The 23,481-nt window shown below is 41.7% G+C and overlaps 1 protein-coding gene across 3 annotated transcripts in view; it reads right to left on the bottom strand.

Moving 5' to 3' along the window:
• SLIT3 (slit guidance ligand 3) overlaps positions 1-23,481 on the bottom strand; it is a 477,653-nt gene that overhangs the window by 48,212 nt on the left and 405,960 nt on the right. For all 3 annotated transcript variants that reach the window (XM_051793681.1, XM_051793682.1, XM_051793683.1), the window contains 3 exons: positions 22,663-22,787; positions 7,529-7,626; positions 1,566-1,705 (listed from right to left, as the gene is read on the bottom strand). In XM_051793681.1, the coding sequence (XP_051649641.1) occupies positions 1,566-1,705; positions 7,529-7,626; positions 22,663-22,787 (363 nt within the window). The remainder of the gene's footprint in view (positions 1-1,565; positions 1,706-7,528; positions 7,627-22,662; positions 22,788-23,481) is intronic.

The following is a 23,481-nucleotide window of genomic DNA, read 5'->3' as shown; positions in this document are numbered from 1 at the left end:
GTGTGATCCCACATGGCAAGATGGGCCTGGTATGTCACAAACCCCTGCTAATAAGCAGAGCCACAGCACAGACAAAATTCAGGTGGAAAAAAAAAAAACAACCCAAAAAAGCACTGGAAGATGATCAAAAATATTTCAAAACTGATTCTGAAGTATCACACAAGTTCTCTGGCCCTCAACCAGATGGTCATCTGAGAAAACATCCCAATCTACTTCTTTCCTACCTTTTTTTATCTAAAAAAAAAATAAAATTCTGCAATAATCCTGCAGAAAGGAAAGCACATTTGCATGTATACTGGATTCAGTTCCTTACTAGAGATGTGTTTTCTTGGCTGGGCAAATATATTTCCCCTTGTAAATGTAAAGACTCTGCCTCTTTGCATTGAGTCCTCTTTGAAACCACCCAAGAGTAGCTGACAAAAATAGTGCACAAATAAGCACAGTGGGCTCAACATACTACAAGCAAAACTCTTTGCTAAGCTTAAGTTTTTTAGTTTTTGGCAGAAATATCATTTTAGAGCTCCAATAAACGTGCATTCAAGTCATAAGGCTTTTCTCAGCTGAAGATTTACATGGGCCTCCTTTGTATCAGCCACAAAAAGTATTTTAAGAGTTTGGAAATTCTAGAAGCTTTCCTCCTGCTTTACTCAGCCACTCAAGCTTGATCCTCATTAAATCCCCTGACATGTAATATATTCCAGTGTACAAGAAGCCCTTCATTCCTTCTCCATGCTCTGAAGGTAATAAACCCATTTCAAAGGCTGGAAGTAGGAACTATTGCAGGTGTTTCCTCACCCCTCCACACTGAGCCAGGAAGGCTGGGCTAACACCATGTGAATTAGTCTGTTCCAGAACGACCTGAGAAAAAGCATTTTTAGATCCCAGTTAAGAGGGTTTCTGCTCTCACAGAAGGCTTTGAGAAGGAATTTATCTGAAATGCAGGATGGATGCTGGAAAAACTAAACCCATTTCTAACTCAGTCACCAACCTCTGTGGCCATGGGCTCGGCAGAGGACTCTGTCACCTGCCAGGGGTGTACACTGAAGTCCACACCTGAGCCCACAGCTTCTCACATAGCCTTTGCTTCTCCACTGGTGGAATGGACATAATGAATTTAAGCAGCACATTGTCAGGCTCTTTTTTTTTTTTTTTTTAAATAAATGCAGACTTCTGAGACCTCAGGGGAAAGCCATGCCCTAAAAGCCAAGATTTTCCAGAATAGGTGTATATCAGACTCAGCTCAGAACTGGGAATATTTCTGAAATACATTTAGAGAGTTTGTATGCTGAGGTACAGATTTATCCAACACCTTAAACACTCTATTTTAATGTATTTTACAAATGAGGTATCAGTATTTTGACACAGAAAAGCAGCCATATTTGTGAGCACACGTATTGCAACATTAACAGAACTAACATTTCTCCAGGAAGAAATCCAGGTTGCCTTAAAATGGGACTAGATTTTCGGTTAATTATAGGCTCATACACAAAATAAACATGCATTTGGACCCTTCCCATCAGGCACTTCTCATGGATTCTTGCTCTTTTGTTGTGGCCCTTTCTTACCTGTGTAATTAGGAGGGCAGAGACAAACATAGTTGTTGATCCCATCCACACACGTAGAGTTATTCTCGCAGTCATTATCCTCACAGTCATCTGGGTTTATTTCACACCTCTCCCCCTCATACCCAAGGAGACAAGAGCAGCTTTGGAGAAAGAAAAAAAAAAATTAATAAATGTTAGCATGGATCTGAAGGAGGAGATTTGAGGCATAAAACTGAAATGAAAACATATAGAAGTGAGTTGTTGGAGCCAAATTCGCTGCTGCTGTGAGGTTCAGGGCACTTTAACCCTATGTGTTTGGTGAAGGATGCAGTCTGATGGTTCATGGGGCTGTGAAATCATTTACATGAGACATAAAAAGCATCAGCAGGAGCCAGGCTCTTCTGTGCTCCCTTTGCCTTCTTCACTGATAACTCTTGCTCTGAACTGAAGTAAGCAACTCCAGGGCAGGGGAGTAAACACTCATCACAATATTCAAATCCTTGGCTTCTCTGTTAATGGTTTTGTGGGAATGTGGACACTTTCCTACTGAGGATTGCACAATCTCAGGGCAGCTGGCAGCTTTTAGGTAGTTCACTCTCTTCAAAGACCAACTTGAATGGAGTTTACAGACAGGAGCATTTTCTTCTCATTACCACTCTGTCACTTGTCCAAACAAGAAATGCTTGGGAATGATTGCTTTTACAAGTGCAGTCAGGTTTCAGTACTTCTGCAGCTCCTCCAACATCTATTTGTAGAAGGGCTGATGATGCCCAGATAATTCAACTAAAATACAGACCATGGCAGAGCTGGTAATGGTTCTGTGAGGATGTGGACACCAGTGAAGAATAATTGATGTATGGTCCCTAGAAGGAGGGTAACAAACTAAATGGTTGCAGAATGACTTGACATTTTTTTCAATCTCCATTTCCTTTCCTCTCTAGATCTAGAAGCTATGGTTAAAAACAGAAGCTTTATGTTTTAAACTGTCTGTAAGTGATGAAGAGGTTGAGGCCAGAGTTTCCAAAAAGAGAGTCTAAAAACATGTTTTAAGTGCTCTGGTCATTTCAGTGGCTTATAAGAAGCCAGCAATGGTATTTGAAGTGTCAGTTTTGAAGTGCCAGCATTGCTGTTCACTCACTAGTCACAGAAAGGGTTGTTTTGAGTCCCAGTCCAAACTACACATTCACTCAACTGTTCATTTCCTCTCCCATGCAAGCTCTGATGGCAGAAAAGGAACTGAACAAATGTAAAGCACTGCTGATGGATGAGGATGAAAACCAGAAAGCACCACGGCAGTCACACTAATGGCCATCCACTGCTTTTAGAAACCAGGAGAATTGCTAATACAGGCACAACTGCAGGGGACCTTTTTCAGCTCGGATGGACAAAGTGGACATGAGGTGGTTAACCTGCTTTATGGAGGGTTGGGATGGGGAATGCCCTGGAGAAACAGATCTTCAGAATCTGTGAAGAAAGCTGCATGGCTTTTGGGCTGGCTGCTCTGAGTGTGACACTGCCTTCCCTTCCTCCTGCCTGCCACCGACAGAGCAGAGCACAGGGACTCCCATGGGAGGGATGGCACAGAGTTTTCCATCCACCCTCAGCAGTCCTAGGCTGGACCCTGAGGATTAGGTTAGATTCTTCATGATGTGCCACCTCAGAAGGGAACAACAAAGAGGGAAAAAAAGTGAGAAGGGAATGTGTCTTGAGCCACCACAACAGTAAGGTCTCCCAGACAGGTAGAGAGCAGGGATACCAGGCACAGTCACCTTCACTCAGCTCTGCAGGCACCATCCACAGGTCGTGAGAGTTAGAAAACCTTCACCACGAATAACCAAAACCAAACTGCTCAAATAAATCCAAGTTAGGACACAATAAATCAATAAGGAGTATTTTCTTTTCCTGTCTCAAGCTCATTATTGCTAATAAAACATGTCCTCTTGCTGACCCTGCAATGGTCCAGAGGATCACAGGAGGTAGATAAGAAAGAAGAGCTGGCATACCATCTTTTGTGGCAAATGTCAGGGAGGGGGTTAAAAACATCTAATTAAATACAGTGAGACATTCATCATGTCTCCCTTTTTGATTACAAAACCCCATTTTCAGGAGTTTATAACTCAATCATAAAAATATGCTCCAGGCTGCAAATTGGAAGACAAGGTCTCCGTTTGGGAGCAGAAATTTTTCTCTCCATTTAAAGAAAAGCAACAAGAGTGGCTTTGTGCTGGTGATTTTTGCATGAATATAACACCATTCTCCTTCCACAAAAGGATTGGGACAGCTTGGATGTATGCAATTAAAAATGACATTATTAAATACTATCACAGTAATGGTTCAACTCAGTGGAGTTACCATTAGTAACAATTCATATGGAATTGTTAATATACAATTGCTCAATATTAGGACACATTCCATACTCAGGGAAATGTCAGAATAATTGATGGCATTTGGCTACTGGTCCTTGTGTATTATAGGAAGTCTTTACATTACTGCTTACGTGTGATTCTTTATTTTGATTTGCATTCAAATGTGCCAGATACGATGCCTGAAATTAAAAGATAAAACACACCACTTGGGACTCGGACTGAACCACACGTTGAAAGAGTTGCAGTTTGGGACTGCTTGTATGTATTCTCCCAGAAAAAGCTTAGAAGAAAAATGAAGTCTGCTGAGTGACTGGAAGGTCATCAAACTTGGGTTCCAGCTGACCGAGAGAGAAAATGAATTCCAGGGACAATGATGAAAACTTTGTAGTGACTCACCAGTGAATCCCTGTGAGACAGCATTTCATGTGGACCTTGGAAATAATGGAGCCATGCAGGAAAGAACTGTTTTCTAAGATGCTGTGATCACATAAAGGTTCAGATTCCCCGTTCCTCCTGTTTAGGGACTGGTGTGTTTTCCCCTCCCCCCCAAAAAAACCCCAAAATAAAATCCCACTATCCTCATGAAGGTGCAAGGGAACACAAAACTTAACGACAATGACAACATTTTTGGGGTAAACTTTTGCAGCTCAAGTATTCTGTAAGTTTTTTTTAAGCTGGCAATTTTGTAAGTTTGCTATATTTCATTTTTTTAAATAAACTCTAATGAAATCATTTAACATCTGTTTATATTAATATATATACATACAGTGTATCAAGTTTCAAAAAAAAAATCAGCTTTTAAACAGAGATAGTAAATTCTTTCAGGACTATTACAATTTCTTGGTAAAGAAGCTTTTTATGTCTGTATCCCAAAGGAGTAGCCTGCGAGTCTGGAAGTGCAATGTTTTTCCTTGAACTAGGCAGAATTAACACTAGGCAGTTAATCAGTTCCAGGATTTTACATTTATGAGGGAACTTTAAGTTTGTGGAAAAAGCTAAAAAAAAAAAAACAAACAAAACCCTGATCTGGGAAACGGAGGGAGGTTTTATGTGGAGAAAAGTTAAAATAACCCAGAGCAGTTGTTTCCCAGCCCCGCAGGTTATCAGAGATCAGCTGCTGCCTGTGGCTAAAAGTGAAGCAGAGCTGACAGCTCTGCCTCCTGCCAAAGCCTCGCTCCCAGGAATGCTAAACCACCGGGACATGTCTGACTGACCATCTTTTTTATCAGTCTCAATAAGTGACTCTTTTTTGGCAACTTTTTTTGTCAGGGAAGACATAGATTAGATTAGAACAATTCAAAGGGAGGAAGAGCTTGATTTCTCCAGTCCTCGGAGCCACACGGTGTCACTTATCTGTCCCTTAGCGTAGAGTTCGCGCCTACTCGAAGAAAGAGAATTTGAAATTACTCAGGATTGAACAAGTACAAGGCTAAAAGAAGATGGAATAACTCCAGCTGAACCTTTGCCCTTTGCTGTCCCTCCAGGATCTGCTGTTCCAGCAAACCTGAGCGCCTCAATCCCCTGCTGCTGTGAGCCCTTGTGGGGACCAGGCACAGCGGGGCGAGTCGGGCTGGAATCTCAGCCAAAACTAAGAGTTTCCTGTCTTTGGGGGAACATCACCACCTCAGCATTATTTAAAATGGTGGCTTTTTTGTCTAAGGCTACAGGAACTTGAGAGTTAAACTGCTTGGCATTTCATAGGGAGAAAGCTTTGGCTTAAGTTTCCTTTTTACAAGAGTAAAGATTTGACAAGTTTGGCAGCAGGGCTTGTGTATGAATATATTTCCCTAGGGAAGAGAATATACAGAAGATATAATTTCTTTTACAGGCCACACAACAAAAAAATCCAAGGAGGCCTCTCATGAAAATGCTTTTGACATCCACTTCCTCACAGCCTATAATCTAAAGGCAATGCTTTCCCATCTTGATGAACACAATTTATGTGCATGTAACTCTGACTGCTGCCATCCACTGGAGAGATTTCCCACCAAAAAACCCCAACCCAACCAACCAAATCCAATCTCAAAATGTTTCTTTTTCTTCCCTGTCACCCGACTGTTCCATCCCCACACCACATTTCTCCCCAGCCAAAGCTCCACAGTGCTCCAGACCCACAGTGGCTATAGACTGATTGAATTAAAAACAAGGAGAAAATAGAGCTATGCTGAACATTCAATTTTATGCAGCAAGATTTTGATGAGATATGGTTTTATGTGTCTTTTATTAGACCAACTGAAACTATATAAATAACTATAAAAGCAGAAACCTTCCCTAAAAAGCCTTGAACGCTGTTAAGCAACAAAACCACCCCTGCAGTTTTATAAAGGATCTCAAAAACAATGCTCATTTGGAACTGAGGCAAAGCCTCTGAAATTGTATAATTCTTCATGAGAAAAATTCAGAAGTGGCTTTTATTTCAGGTCATTCAAACCTTTTTATTTTCTACCATGGGACAAAATAAAAATGCTGAAGAAAAACCCAATCCAAAATATAAACTGGAGCCTTTCATTCTCGTATTATGGATATTTTAAAATGTTTTACTATTGCATTTTTAGTATCAGTTGTATTTTTGAAAAATGAGTACTGAGTGACAAACCCCAGATATTCTAATATGGTACAATTTTGCTTTGGTAAAAGCTGATAAAAGCTATCTAAACATTATTACACGAGGGTGACTAGAAAAGGAATTGGAACTGAAGACCACCAGACCTTTATTTCTCTCAAGCAGAAACTAAACCTGAACTTTTACTCCAAAAATTGCTGGACCTGCTAAAATTGAATCAAGAGGAGGTACATCAGATCAGAGCAATGGTTTCACCAAAATCTCTGGAGTCTGTCAAGCAGCACAACCACACACAGAGACAGAGGAGCTTTGGGGCATTTCTTCCATTTTCTGCTTCTTGTTTTGCAAGAAACACCATAAATGCTGAGGACCAAATCTATGAAAATTTCAGCAGCTCTTCTTTAAAAAGAAATTCTCTATCAACTTTCATGACAACCAGCGACCAAAGCCTCAAACTTGTATGTTTTCAGTTGTGAAATAGTGCCTGTAGCAGCACAGATCTCCCAGCTACCTCATGAAAATTTCTGCACTTCTCTTGGAGTATCCCCACCTATGTTACAACTGTCTTAACCAGGCAAACTAAAATCTGCACTATTCAGCTGCAGAGGTTGTTCTCCTGCAGGCACAACACTCAAGATGTGGCAATCTCCCCACGCTTTTTAATTGTTTCTTTAAAGCCTGTTTGTCTACAAGATTCTTCAGTTATGAAAACATTTTGCATCAGGTTGTCAAGCAACAGATGCTCACTTTACAAATACAAAAACAGCTAGATGTGGGACTGAAAAGCCCCAAGGAAAATTAGGATACAGATAAGACAATGCAGATCAGGGAGACTGCTCAAAACAGCTCTTAAGTGTATATTCCATTATAAAGAAATAAGGAGGTTTCACAGGAAACGATATGTCACACCAATGAAACCAGATTAATTATTCTGTAATACAAATATAAGTGTCACATGCAGCAGTTTCTACGAAGTAGCCATTACAGCTCAGTAATGCAAAGTAGAGACACATTTAATTTTGTCATCTCATTTTAAATGAAATTTGTGCTACTACCTGAATCCATCTTTATTTGCCTCGGTGAGGTGGCAGGTCCCTCCATTCTGACATGGGTTTTGAATGCAAGAATTAATGGGCACACTGCAGTCTCGACCCTATTTGGGAAAATTCAAAAGAAACAAGGTTAGTAGGAGTCATGCCATCTGAATCAATGTCTCTTGCTCCCTCACTCTGCTCGTGGCACCACTTACAGGAGGTCTGTGGTCTTCAGACCCATCACATCACCTAATGTTCTTTATTGATGATCAGATATATTCATCACTTCAGGGAGAATTTGGGCAGGGCAAGTGTTCTGACCAAGGGGACTGGTGGGTATCTTGGCATCATTTCGGTTTCAAGATTTCAATGAACTCTTTCATTAGGCTGTTTTAAGGAAACAGCTGGTTTCACCATTACTCTAACACACTTCAATGTTAGTCACAATGAAAAGAAAGAATCACAACCAAAGGTAAGCAGGAGGCCACACACAGCACAAGCCCATGTGGAGCCAGCACTCATCAGCTGCATTTACCAAGTGCTCAGTTAAACACTGCAACAACACACTGTGCTCATTACTGAGAGTTGTCAGAACCCACAGGGGAAAGTTCCTTTATGTCATGGGAGCTGAGTTTGAATTTCTGCACAGAACACACCGAATCCTGTTTGAGATATCATCATTGGATCAGTTCCCTTCTTAAAGGTTGCCTTAAAACATACATCAGCTCCAGCTGAGCCTCACCAGCTTGAGCAACCTCCTCTGTTACTTTTATTGGCCCTTCAAGGCACAGACATATGTCTCTGATCATTGTATTCTGCTGATTAGAACATGCTCTTTGTAAAATGGGCAAATACGACAAAAATTTTGGTCTTGCTTTTCAGTTATTCACAGAGTAGGGTGGAGTAAAGCCACCTGAAAGTCTCAATACTTAAGAGACCTCTGCAATCACAAGAAGTTAAAGAGATGGCTCTACTCTTCCTACCAAAGATCCAGTTAGTAGCAGCCCTCTGCCAGCTCATCTGCTGGAAAGCTGGTAGATGACTGCAGTCAAGTTGAGAAAAATATCTTGGGAAATATATTAGTTCAACCCAGACTGTTGGTTTTTTTTGTCTTGGTTTAAAATCATTCTTTACCTTGTACTTAACAGGAGTAGCAATGATTTCTAAGTTGCTAAACAAAGTAGGCAGATCCCAGCCTGTGACATCAATGTGTAGAGTTGCAATATTTGTGTATTAGTAGTATTGAAAATTATAGTCAGAATCATTTAGGCTGGAAAAGACCTCTGAGATTATCGAGCCCAACCTTTGACTGATCACTGCCTTGCCAGCCAGCCCAGAGCACTGAGTGCCATGTCCAGTCATCCCTTGGACACCTCCAGGGATGGGCACTCCACCACCTCCCTGGGCAGCCCCTTCCAGTGCCTGACCACCCTTTCAGTGAAGAAATTCTTCCTGATGCCAAATCTGAACCTCGCCGGCACAACTTGAGGCCATTTCCCCTTGTCCTGTCCCTTGTTCCCTGGGAGCAGAGCCTGACCCCCCACTCCTGTCAGGGAGTTTCGGGGAGCCAGAAGGTCCCCCCTGTGCCTCCTTTTCTCCAGGCTGAGCCCCCCCAGCTCCCTCAGCTGCTCCTCATATCCCTGACTCTCCAGACCCTCCCCAGCAATGCTGCCCTTCTCAGGACATGCTCCAGCACCTCAGTGCCCTCCCTGTAGTGAGGGGCCCAGAACTGACCCCAGGATTTGCGGGGCCTCAGCAGTGCCCATGGAAGAGGAACAGTCATCACTGCCCTGGTCCTGCTGGCCACACTACTCCTGATACAGGCCAGGTGCCATTGGCCTTCTTGTCCACTTGGGCACTCCCTGGCTCATGTTCAGCTACTGCTCACCAGCACCCCCAGGTCTTTTCCCCCCAGGCATCTTTCCAGCCACTCTTTTCCCAGCGCTGCAGGGGGTTGTTGTGACCCAAGTGCAGGAGTCAGCACTTCACCTTATTGAACCTCACACTGTTGGCCTCGGCCCACGGATTCAGCACTATACATATTACACTTTACATGTTAAATTATACTTTCATCCAACACCACAGAGGAGCTTTGTTAACAGCGCTGTATTTCCTGAGGCTCTGTCTCCAGCATTCCCCAGAGCGAGGAGAAGCAGCTTTGCATTTTAAAAATTCCTGCCAACACAGGGAAAGAGGGACAGCCTTTTTCCATAGCTGAATCAAAAGAGAAGCGTTTCCAAAGAACAACAGAAAGACCTGGCCACCCCCCTGCCGGGCTGTGAGTTCATGCCCAGCACAGCGGTGCAGGCAGCACGTGAGGACCTCACCCAAGCCCTGGCACAAAGGCTTTCTGCTTCGTCCATGCTGCCTTTGCCAAACAGCCTGTCCTTCTCCATTTGAAATCCTGAGTCCCCAAATGTCTCAGGGAAGAACTGGGAAGGTGCCGAGGGAAGCTCCTGCAGGTTTTATTTCGGCGCCATGTGGCCCCGCAGCGCTGTGTGGATGAGAGCCATGCAGCACCAACACTGCTCTGCTCCCACCTTTCTCCAACACTGCCCCTCTTCTGTCCATCTGTATTGTGAATCCTGGCTCTTTACCACCTTACTGGAGTGTAGCTGGAAGATGCTGGTTATTACATTTTTCCCATGTCCCTGTCTCAGATATCAGTTACTTCTGTTTCATATGAATTCTTCATCCCTGTATCACTAAAATATTAATCCCTTTGCAGCCAAGCATAGCAAGAAGCAAAGCATTTGTTTTTTTTTCTGAAAGTTTTTGTCACAGTTGAACACCATGTAAAACAGTCCCATCAGTTCTACTGTAATTCCATAGATTAATTTGAATATTCTTGTAAAAATTTAATAAAGATAAATGTTAAAATGAGAGCAAGTCTCTCACACTGGCACATGAAATTTTGCATGACAGACTCAGCTCTCATTCCTGTACTGAACATGGCTGAATTATCGGCTTCTTGGGCCTCAGGCAGCAGGAAAACCCATCAGTATCTGCTGCTGAGCCAAACTTAATTGCAACACTAAGTTGCTATGTGGCTTTAGGAAAATTAGAGACTCTCTGACTCAGTTTACTCATTGTAATAAATGGGCAAACAACACTTAATCCTTCTCCAAGGATTATCTTCTCTGAGTTGACTTTATCAATAGCACATTGTGATCCCACAAAACAAGTACAACTTCCCAAACACAGAAGGCTATGAAAACAAAGAATTCTGAAAGGAGAGAAGCTGCAGAAAATAGTGGTACTAATAAATCTACAGCAAAGCAAGGCCATTTTATTTCTATATGAGACTGTCCCTACCCAGAAGAGCCTAAAGACATTCTAGAAACATCTTTCAAATGAATAATGCAATTCTCCAGTCTCAATTTACAGTAAGACTGTTCTTACTGGAAAAATGGAACTGCTGTCAAGCATCACTGAAATTAATTTATCTGTGAGTTGGGAAATACTCCTTGAATTACATTACTTGGAAATAACTATTGTTACAAAGGAGAATATTGTCTATTTGCTTCAAGACTAAAGAGCCCCTTAATGAAGTCTGAATCAGAAAAAGAGGTGCAGACTTTGTTTCAAGGACAGGCAAGAAGATAGGACTGTCTCAGCAATTCAGAGAAAGAGGATGAAGGTCCCTCTGTGTGCAATATTTTACTTCTAGAGCTTTTTTAGGATGCAATAAATTTTTGTCTAGTGTGATAGGAAGGTATCAGATCCAAAACACTTCTATATATTTTTTTCTCATTTTCTGTGGAAGAGAAACAGTTTAGGCGTTGAAACAGGAAATCTCTGCAACTTATTAGAAGACATATATGTTCAGAGTCCAGCTGTTTTTTTAAAGCTGAAGTACCTCAGCTGGTCCAGACTTTTTCCAGCTCCATATTTCAGTGAATGAAAACAGAACTATCCACCATAAAGTGTCAGTTCTTTGTTTAAAATTACCCTTACTGGGCATTCGTGTATCTACAAGCTGTTCCTCAGCACTGCTGTGCCAAATTCCAGGCTTTACAAGTATCCAATACTGGCAACATTACACCATGATCAGTAAAACACCCAAGAACAAGTAGCAAAAGCTAATAAAGACCTCAGCAGGACGAATAAGGGATAATGCAGTTTAAAAAAGCACTCATTTGCTTTGACACTGTATCAACTACTGCAATGATATTTTTAAAATTAAATTTCATTAATTAGTGTTGTCTGTGGAGACTGAGAGCTTCATCCACGTTCACATGGCAGAGATTTGAACTCTGTCCATCTTAGCATGATCCTTCACCCGTTTCTAACAGCAGTGGGCACAGTTAAGAGGCAGCAGCACAGAGCTCACCACAGGCAGAAGGCTGAAACCTCCTGGTGTATAAAACCATCACTGCTGACTGCAGGAGAAACGTGATCCAGGCAGCGAGGAAGACACCTGCAGACAGGCAGAAGTCTGTCCAACTTCAATGGTTTGTGAATAGGGAGACCTCTTTCCAGCTAATTACAGCCCTGTTCAATGACTACAGTGTTTCCCAGCACGCTGGAAAAATGAGCTATACAAAAGAAATACCAAAGTTTATTCGAGTTGTTAACAGCATACAATGTGTTCATAATAAATTTTATTTAGATGGTATATGTGGAGAACAGATGGGAGTGTTCATGTGTTTGGTAAAAATACTAGATGAAGACAAATATAGTTGATAGAGACTTTAAATTAAGAACTAGGAAGTTTTCATAAACAACTTAATTATCAGGGTCTAAATAAAGCTAAAGCTTTTAGGGTAAACAGACAAAATTACCAGCTACAAAGATCCTGCACTGCACACTCTGTCCTTTACATTCCTAATAGTGGGAGTAATGCATCTACATCCAACTCTCACTCTCATAAGCATTGAAACACTTGTCTGATGGGTGTCCTGGTCAGAAGTTAATAAGAAATCATTACATTAAAGGAAAAAGTTTAGTAAATCTTCCACTTCGTGATAGGCTGGAAGGAAAATTCACAGAAGGATAAATGAGAAGTACAACGTGTTCCATGAGCATATTCAGGAATGTTATTCGAATTTACAGCTTTAAAATTTCAACCTCCTAATCTTGTGAAATAAGAATAAATGGACATTTGAAGCCATTATGTAGAGCTCTGCTCTGCTTCCACAGAGCTTGGCAAGTATTTCATCAGTTTTTCTGAACTATTCTGGTGTACACAGATATAAACACACTCAAGTGTTACCAACACATCTGCATGTGCCAGTGGGACCTGCTCATATATTAGACCTGCACAGGTCCAACAGCAGAGTGAAGGGTTAAACATGGTGTGTAAGCAAGTCATGATTCCTGATTCTTCATATAAAAGAATGAGATGAGATGGGAGGGGGAAAAAAACCCCACCAGAAATAACAGAAGACATGGACACTCAGCACATAAAAAGAATTCAGTTTTGAATTTTGATTATTTTTTTTTTTTTAGTTTTACTTCTTTCATGCTCAGTAAAGTGAGAACTGTGATCAAAGGGTTTTCAAAAGTTATGCCATACAGCTATGCAATAGGGTATAAACTGATGCTAATTTCTAATGGCATTTTTAGAAGTGTCTTCTTTCACCATTTGAAACCTTTATCCCTCTGTCAAAGATAGTCAAAATTGGAGAGTAAACTGAAATTTTCCAGGCCAGGAAGGGGAGCAGGTATCTCACAAACAAAGCTTTATCACATAAACTTCAACTCCAGTAGACAGTTAAGGCAGAAAATAAGAATGAGGTACTCAGCAGTTTCCCCTGTGATAAGTACATTTATCAGCCATAAATATAAAGAAAAAACAGGAATAATTTTGCACAATTGACCAAGGAAACACGATGCTATGAATTCAGCCTCAAAGCCAATACACTAAGCCACAAGTTTGTTAGGAAAAATTCTCTCCACTTCTATGCCCAGCTGTGTATTTCAAGAGCCTTTCAAAGCAAAGGAACACAGTATTTGCTATAATGGGATCATGAAAAGGACGTTTTACATGCAAATCTTAAAGGAAGGTTTGGAAGCTGGCATGCCATGTTGAGCTGACTGCAGCATGAAGGACTTGATGGACACCTCAGCAAACACAGCTTTGGGAGGGGAATACTTGGCTACCAAATGGTCAGAGATGTTGCAAACCAAGTGAAGAATGAAACTAATTTTGAAATATAAAATTAACTTAAATTATTTTGCAGGAAGGGCTAAAAAATACAGTATTTGGAATTACTGTTATTTTACCACTGGAGCCATTTGAAAATGATTTCCTGACTGCACTGATATTAAGAGATATGTAGAACAGCTGACACCCTGATATCTGTATACAGTAGTATGAAGCTCTTCAGTAGGTCCAGGTGATACTGTTTCCTTGTTTATGCTCTGCCTTGCCATAGACATAATGGCTAAACCTCAATTTGGAAAAGATGAAGCTCATTGGCAAGGTCAAACGATGAGAAGAGCTGGCGGGGTGTGCATCAGACCCATCTGCTTAGGGATATATACAAATTATTTGGCAAGGCTTGGATAATATCACAGTAATTTTGGATCAGATTGCTTTTAGATTGCCAGGTGGAAGTTGAAAGATTTTGATCATCTGTTGTTCACAAAAATCTGTGACTCCTCCTTCAGAACACAGACCTTGCTACAGACACCCACACCTCAGGTTAGGGCACCCACAGTGGGGATGAATTAACTGTTTCTCTTCATCCCTTCTGTAAAAATGTACCTTCTGTAAAAATGTACCTTCTGAGGGTTGCTGCTTAAAATACGATTAATTTAACATGAAAAATTAATTAATTTCATTCACTTCCAGTTTGGAAAAAAGAGTTTTAACATTAACCTGAATTTACCTAGAATTCTCTGATTTATTTTTTTTTAGTACATCTTTGTTTATACAGCTGCAGTTACACTGACACATCAAAACATCAACAAAGTCACCTGCTGCTCACAACCATCATGAGACATCCTAGTTGCTAAATGGCACAGAAGGTGGGTATGAAAAGAAGATACTCTGATATTGTTCTTGTGCTGCCCCTCCCACCACTGGGCTGATTTAACTCCCTCTGCAAACCTTCCCAGTGTTACTGTCTGAAGCAAAACCACTGACAACATTTACACCCCACCATCTTCAGCACTGTGGAGTTACCTCCTGTGCCAGCCTAGGTTCACCTGGCATCTGATTAAACAACAACTGGCCATGGCAGCAGCACTGACTCCCTTGTCCTTGTTAATAAATCACAATTGTCAATTTATAGTAAATTAGGCAAACTCTGCTCTCTTAGGCCTCATTTTATTTAAATCAGAAAGATTTATGATCCTCCAGGGTATAATGCACCTTCCATTACCTCTGTAGCGAGTAATCAGGAATTTGTCTGTCAAAGTCAAAGTGCAAGGATTCATCATATTATTTTTTAAAAACTCTGGTTCTTCTCCTACGAGTATGGGATTTAATTCTCTGTGGACATCTGAGGTTTATTTTGTAATTATATTCATTACCACATAAATCCTGATTGCCCTTCCAAACCTCTCCTTACATAAGCACTTTGGGTTTCAGTGGTCTTTTGGGCTTTTAATCAATGTCATTAATCCATCACGGAGTCAATTCACATGGCACGTGTCTGAAATGAGTCTGGAGGTGCCAAACTGGATGAGGCAGATGCTCTAGAGCTTCCAAGGTTACAACTGGCTGATGCAGACCACTGTGTGAATGTTTTGGAAGATGTAGAAGAAAATTAGAGGCACTGAATATAGCTAATTTTGTCCAGGGTGGACTCTATGCATAAAATCCAACCCAAAATATTTGCCATAAAACCAACACTGAATATTTTAAAAGTAGTCCCTACTTCAACCAAGATTCACAATTGAGAACAGTGTTCTGAGCACCTTCAGGGCCTGTTCATTTTAAAATAAATGTTGCAGTGAGAAAACTTTCCCTTTCAAGGCCTCTCTTTTAACGTGAACTCAGTAGAGAAAGTTATAAAGATTGGACATTTGTATAGAAAACAAAAATACCATCAATGACATTTAAGAAATAAAATAAAATATAATTGTTGTATTTTAAATTAACTATGAATACGGAGAGGAGAGACACACTACAAGCAGGAACCCAAGGAAACCTAACATGGGCTTAGATGATTAAAAAAATCTCTTCAAAGAGCTCACTAGATTTCTGAAATAAATAGAGCTAAAGATGCTGGAAGATTCACAGGCCCTTTGAAGATCCTTCTGCTGGTGTATCCCTGTTTGTTAAGGATTCAGGCTTTTGGTTTGCAACAGCTCTGTGCTGATAAAGGGTCTCACACTGAAATACAAGTTATATCAGCAAAAATGCCAGTATAATCTGTTCTGCTCGTGGAAGCTCTGCAAAGCTTCCCCTCCAAGGCTTCCAGCTCAGAGATACCAGCACTCCTTTCTAGCATCCATCTGATAGTGGCTGGCAGTGACAGGTAACCCAGGCAGGCACAGGGGTTTTTCAGACTATCAAAGACATGAAACATGCCCACTATGATAATGAGACAGACACAGCAGTTATTTCAGAGGTGCTCAGCAGCACGAGAAGGGGACCCACAGGGTGAGGGGTGTGCCCTGCACCAGCTCAGAGCTGGAGCCTGACACTGTCAGAGAGCTTTGGGACAACTTCACCTGGAGTGTCTGTGCACTCACCCTACTCACTCATCTATTAATTCTCAAGCTAGTCTGGCATTAGGTCATTTCTGCTAACAAGAGAGAGTTTACTCTCACATGATGAAGTTTTCATTTTAGCCTGCTTGTAGCAAGTTCACCAACTCCATCACCCCCAAAGGAAAGGAGAAAATAAGGCAATCAGCCTCCCAGGGACAATCTCCGCTCGTGTTCTTGGACAACAAAAGAAACCCAAAAAGCCATATCATCAAGTGCAGCTGGTGCCAAGAAAGCCTCAAGGATGACAGATGACAGACAGTCACAAGGAAATCTAACAATAAGGATTTTGAGCCGTGGCCAACGATGTCAACCGGCTCAATCACGCGGAAATGGGGGGATGCAGAAAATTAAGAGCTGGTTAAACAGAACTTGATTAAGCAGAGTTATAGCAACCAGCAATCACCTGACTTACAGGCAAACCACAGAGGAAGAAAAATTATTGTTTAGCGTAATAGGACCAGGCAAACATACGAAGAAGAGCCTGAAATTCAGCTTAAACGCCAATAAAAACTTCTCCTTTACCCTATAGAAAAAGAAAAATTGGAAGACAGGTCACCTCAAGCAGTTAGAACTAGACTAGAAAAACAGCAGTAAAAACAGAGTGAGGGGGAACAATCCACACTGGCAAGAAAATGAACATGGCAGTGCCCAGCTGTGGGTACAGCTCAGCTCGTCATTCACCTGAGCTGCTCAGCTACTTCTGACACAGCACAAACACAGCAAACGCCTGAAGCTGCTCAACATCTGCTTTCCTGTTGGCCTGACAGAAATTGAAATACTTCTTCAGAACTGTCTTTATTGTTCAGAGCCCTCATTAGGGCCTGCCACACCATGTGAGTGTGTTTTTACAGGGCCTGTGGTGGGTGGGTTCATGCCTCGACACCTTCAGCCAGCAACTGGGGTGGTAATCCCTCCCTAAGCCTTTCATTTCTGTGCTCTTCTGCATGTAAATCTCTATTTTCTTTAGAACTACTAAAACCAAAAGAGCAAAAAGAAAGAAACACAAGTCTGACTGATGCACAGTAGGTTTTACAGAATAAGCATACATGGGAAATTCTTGTGATTTCTGCAGGTTTTTTTCTGCCCTAGGAGCATTATATGAAATTATAACCACCTACTGCTGACACTGGTGTTTGCCTTAGAAATCCACACATAAATACAGGTCTACTCACTTTATGTGGCCACCCATTACCTCTCATCCCTAAAGGCTTTCTCTTTTATTTTACTATGAGTAGAAAATGCTTCTTCAACATTCATTAATAAGTAATTTTAGTATGCTTAAAGCTACCAAACAAAAATAAAACACCCCAGATCACATAAACACACACTCCAGGAGAATTTATTAGAATGAAAGTTCAAGGCAGAACCACCTCACACGAGCAGCATTTTGCTGCACTTATTTCTCCATGTGAAAACTTGGCACTGATCTGACATTCCACTGCCTGACCCCCAATCCTGACACTGGGAGAGGAAAGAGGCCAAGGCAGAGCAACACATGAAGGCAGAAGCGTTTGCTCTCCTGGCTGGTGTGGATGAGAGCAGGCTGGGTGAAGAGTTCCTTCCAATTTCTTCTCCCTTTGCAATTCCAACCTGGGGATTTATTTGTGCACTGAATGATCTATATGGGACTTACATGGATATGTTAACAGATCCAAAGAAACAGCAGCATGGAGCTACATTTGCATGCAGCATTAGCCTAACAAAGTAGGCACAGGCTCACACAACATCCCCACAACCCCACCCAAACCAGCATCACTGAGAAACTGCCCCATTGCAACAACCTCACTGTCTCACCCTTGAGCTGTGAGAGCTGCCCTGAGTGTCTGTGGATGAGCAAACACCACCATACCCCCCTTAGTTCTGTGTTGAATTCTCCTCAAACTGCCATTATTGTAGGACTCTGACAGATGGTTTGTGCAATGCTACAGAACATTGACATGGCAAAGTGCAAATACAAACTTCTCATGCCCCTGCTCCAAGCAAAGGCACCCTCAGGAGGGAATGATACAGTCAGTGCAGCACCAAGTCCCTGCCAGTGGCACAGACTGTACCCAGCACTGATATAACCTGTGCTCAGCAGCCACAGCTTCTGCTCAGCTGCTCTGATCTGCTCAAGTGCTGGCACATTAGTTGTGTCTGTGCACAACATGGGATAGACACGAATCCTGCATATCCCAGAGACTTTCTGTTCTGAGACCCCCAGTTTCCAACCGTGTTCCCAGGGATGAAAACCTGGCCTAGGGGGTGGAGAGGGGGAAGAGCCAAATTCCTAGCAGAACTCTGGAGCCAGCTTCCTCAATAAATATCATTCTGGCTTCACTGTAATGCCTCCCACCACAAGAGTCTGGCTGCAAAGAGTGCTGTCTCTCCGAAGCCCAGGAGCTTTACCCAGGATTTTTCCAATTGTATCTGTCATTCTGGATGATTGGTGAAACTGCCTGAACCCTCCAGATACTGCAGTGCTGCTGGAAAAGTCAGGACACTGGCTGAGCTCGACAGGGAGGTGAACAGATTTGGATAAAACCTAGTGAGCAACACTGCCACAGACACACATCAGCAACTGGTGCCTGAAGGGTGGGATATAGGCTATGCTAATTTTACCTATCTTCACTTTCCCTTTCAGACAGCTTTCAGTAAGAGCAGAACCCAGAGCTGACAAACATCCTGCATCCCAGCAGCTCTGGTTCCTTTACCTGAGCAGTCACAGAGGCTGTAGGCAGCCCCTGTGTTTCCTGTTCTGGGTTGGCAATGTTCTTTCATTTCAGATAAAACAAAGATGTAATTTAAACTATTTCCTCAGTTCTACAAATAATTCTGTTCGAAAGAAGGAAATTATTCTCCTTGATTTGTTTTTACCTCAGTTTTCAGAAAAACCCCCGATGTATAAAAGACACAGAAATCAGCCAAAAAACCCCAAAAGGGCATTTTCAGAACGCAGCAATGGCAAAATACATTGTGTTGGTTTCCCTAACCTCAATTTTTACTACAGCTATTCAAGTGAATCCCTTCTCAATGGCTTATTGATTGCAAGTTTGATTATTCTGTTGAAGTCTAACACCCATAGACTCAATTTTGCAATATCAATGGGAATACTTAAAAGCCACACACTCTGCAGGATAAATGGATTAGTACAGTGCTGTTATCTATTTACCAGCCCCCAGCTGCACTCACACACACTGGCTCTGCAGGTGGCCAGCAGCATTTCCAGCAGAAGAAAGATCCATTTCTCTACTGGCAATCACACTTTACAATCTAAACCACACACATTATTTAAATAATCGTTCAAAGAATGCTATGGAGTAAAAAAAAAATAAAAAATCCTGCTGGATAATTACACCTATGTCTGTGTTTAATAAGAAAACACAAGTTTCATGACGTGAAGAGCCACCTCCTGCCAGCACTGGTGGCACCCTGGAGCTCCTGCCCATGATCCTGCCAGTTGTTGGAGGTGGCACTTTCCCACCAGCTCCCACTCTTTGGGGCTTTCTCCCCAAAGAACAACCCCTACAGCACTGTTTCAACCATGGCTTATCTACAGCACACACATTCATCACCCATTTTAAGGGAAGAGCAGCAGCAAAGATTGTTATCAGCACAGCCTTGCCCCTTCCTGAGTGAGCAATCTCTATTTCTGTCCTCATCAGACACCACTGGGGCCCTCTGGCCTCGCAGCTCAGGTGGTCCATGGCTTATCTCACTTTTAAGCTTACTCAGACCACCAAGGGCAGCACTGCACGTTGCTAAAAGCCCCATAAAAGGTATACATTCAACAGCAAAAACAGTTTTGTGAGCATGAAAAGTCAGACATGGAGTCAACATCAATGTGGCAGCGAAAATCAGAGTACAGGCCTTTGAGAATGCAGTTAATTGATAGAATGTCCTGATTCATCAGGCACCACTTTGGCAACTGGAAACTTAGGTGGCTTTCTGCTGGCTGGCCCACTGGTTTTATCTGAAGGCTGGCATGAGCACAGGAACCCCAGAAAACTGTTTGTAATGTCTGTCCCTACCCAGGGAACATTATAAAGCCGTCAGCTTACATTTGAAAAAAATGGGTGGGTTTTTCACTTTATTGATGCACTCTTCCACACAGGATTTTTTGAAAATCTACATCAAACAAGGAAAAACAAATGCTGAGAGGGCAGATTTAGGGCAATTTATCAAGGTCTGGGAAATAGCTTCCAGATGGATTGAGCTGTTTGGTGCTGGCTGGTGAGAAGGAAGCAAGGTATTGTTATTGAATTAGCATGAATCTCTGGTGGAGAACTGCGTGGTAGATAGAGTGCTCCTTTCATATGGTTTGCATTTGGGCCTGTCATACTTCATTTTTATTCAAAAACCTGTGGTAAAGACACACGGTTCTTTTCTATTTTTTTTCTTTTTGCTTATTAAATTTCCCCCAGTTCTCCCTGAGCTGTTATCCAGGCAGGATTTTTAAACCCTGCTCCAAGTGCCATGCCCAGGTCTGTTTGCTCTGTGCCATGCTTGGCTGAGGGCTCGGTGCTTACCAGCTCACAAGTGCTTTTGGGTTTTTCATTCCCACACTGATGTCACCTGAGAAAGCGTGTGAGAGAGGAGAAAAGCTGGATGCTCTTTGAGATGTCTGAACTGAGTCACTTCAAGTGTTTATCAAAACCCTTTCCAAGGAAAACGATGCATCCTGAGGTTTAATGCACAGTACAACGTGCTGATATCACCAGAGGGTTATTCTTGATAATTTATCCTCCCTTCATAAATATAAACTTAATAAACTTCTAGCAGTATAAATGAATCTATACTAGAGAATTTGTGAATAAGAAATACTGTAAAAAAACCCCAAAAAACCACCACCAAACAAAAATCTAAGGACAAAAAAAGAAGATGCTCATAACTAACAAATTTTCACTTTGAATAGCTTGGGTACCTGTTCCATGATATGTGCCCTACAGAGTAAGACATACACAAAGATTCATGTATTTTCCTGCTATTTCTGAAATAGTTTACTTTTCAAATTCCCATCTGAATTCAACATAATTTATGTTAAATATCAAATTAAAATGGTCATTCTTCTGTTAACCCGAGGAGATAAACAGATTGTTATCAAGTAGTGTCAGTAAATGAATTTTTGACAATATGGTCTTTTAAGATCCCAGAAAAGTTGCTGGTTGATATGCCAATGGGTAGAATGACTTTTAATGACAGGAAATTTCCAATGGTTTTTTCAATTATTTAGGGGAACTGTTATTATTCTTGAGTACTAGGTGTGGGGGCCAAGAAAAAATGAGCTTTACATCTTCCCTTTTTCCAATGTTTCAAGGATCTACCACAATTACTCTGGGATGTATCCCAGGCAAACAGAGAAGGGAAATGGTGATATCATCAGGACCGATTAATTCCTAAATCCTACCTCAAATGTAACACATGGATACTTGTGCTTACTTCCCACATGTATGTCTGGTTTTTGCCCTTCTTTTTTTTTCCAAAGTAATAATTCTTATTACTTTATGTTTTATGAGCATCTGCTTTAACTGACCAAGACTGTAGGAAATATCCAAAGAGGCAAATAAAATCCCAGTCTGCAGGATGCAGCCTACTTCTTTGCCCATAACATCCAAACCCTCCAGGCTGTGAACAGATCATATGCCTCATTTATTACTTATACTTAATCCTTCAGCTACTGGCTCCTGAGTTAGATTTCCAGCTATATCACCTCTGAGGCAGTGTCTTGGTACCCTCAAGCTGTCACGACGCAGTGTGAACCAGGGGAGCTGTACATCAGTGCTGAAGGGCCTGCATTACTCACTGACATGATTTCCCCATTTTCCAGTGTTATCAGTAAGCTGGCACTGCATGCCCACAATGCCTGGCATCCACAGCATTCACATGCGCAGACCCCTCTGTGGACATCAGTGCTCCAAAGACAGGGACAGCTGAGTCAGGGGTTGTGTCTGATCAGTGATCACCTTTCTGCTTAGTCAGTCTGTGTAAGATGGATGTAAACTAGCAGGTACCAACATTCTGTCACCATGGACCAGACTGGCACTTAATTCTTATCTGAATTGCCTCCTCTTTGGCCTGGAAGCCTATAAAGTGGTTATCCTGTTGCTGGCAGAAGAAAAGAAACTAAAAGGAAGATAAACTCAACTTGCCATTTTGTATGGATGTCTACATTACACAGTCAGACAATGCCCAAGGTTGGAAGCGACCTCTGGAGACTGTACAGTCCAACCAACCTGCTCAAAACAGGGTCAGCTAAAACAAATTGCTTAGGATGATCTGTGTGGTCACAGCATAAAGCAATGCAATTCCAGTAGCATGGGATAAAATTTGTAGTGGGGCAGAGCTGAAAAGTCACACACAATGTGCCTGAGTAAGGGATTTTTTGAGCCCAGTTGCCTGTAAAATTGACGTGGTGCATGACAATTAAACTTGACATGGTACAACAATTAAAAGACCAGCAGGGAAGGGGAAATGCTCTTGCTTTTCATGTAGCTCATTTGTGGTCATACCTTGAAACCAAAAGGGCAAGTGCATTGATAAAGCTCCACTGGGTCACTGCTGCACGTCCCGTTGTTCTTACACGGGTTGGAGAGGCAGGGGTTGCACTTGGACACAACACTGAGATCTGCTGGCTCTGGAAAGGCAGACACAATGCATTAATGGAGAACTGGAGTACAAAACTGACACTTCCCATGCACACACAGACATTTCTTCCTAAGCAATATTCACCCTGCGCTGGCACAAACACACAAACACAGCAGCCTGGGATTCCCAGGGATCAGAGAGGCTTTAAGTGCTTAAATCAAGTGCTAGGGAAGTCTCAATGATGCTTATATTCTGAAGATGCAAACATACACTCTGAAAAAAACACTCTGGGAACCTCCAGAGACTGGTTTATATATATATATATGTATATGTATATTTGGCTTTCAGCAATTTTTCCTTCTCTCAGTGCTGGAAATCCTGCAACAGCAACCCCCAGGGAACTGTAACCTGACATTTCTATGGCTGATAACAAGAATGAAAGTGCAGATGCAACAGCATAAATAAAAAACATGCACAAGAAAGATTTAGTTAGAGGCTTATGGGAATATTTAGGTGCAAGTGTTCTACCATTCTTAATTTTTAACTTAAGCTAAAAACTTATTTTCTTCCTATTCTGCCCAGAAGAATGATCATCAGCATTCTGCTATCTTGGCAAAATGCAAAAAAAGCCAAATATGCAAAGATGTAAATGTATTCAGGTAAATACACATGGCCATATTTAAATCATTTAATAAACCTCATATATGTAACAGAAATCTTCCAGACAAACAGTGATGTTTGTG

This window comes from Manacus candei, unplaced genomic scaffold, assembly GCF_025592945.1.
Source record: "Manacus candei isolate 608988 ecotype Guabito, Panama unplaced genomic scaffold, ASM2559294v1 h1tg000037l, whole genome shotgun sequence".
Taxonomy (NCBI): Eukaryota; Metazoa; Chordata; class Aves; order Passeriformes; family Pipridae; genus Manacus; species Manacus candei.
The sequence above is the reverse complement of the archived record's forward strand: the minus strand, read 5'-3'. Positions and strand labels throughout refer to the sequence as shown.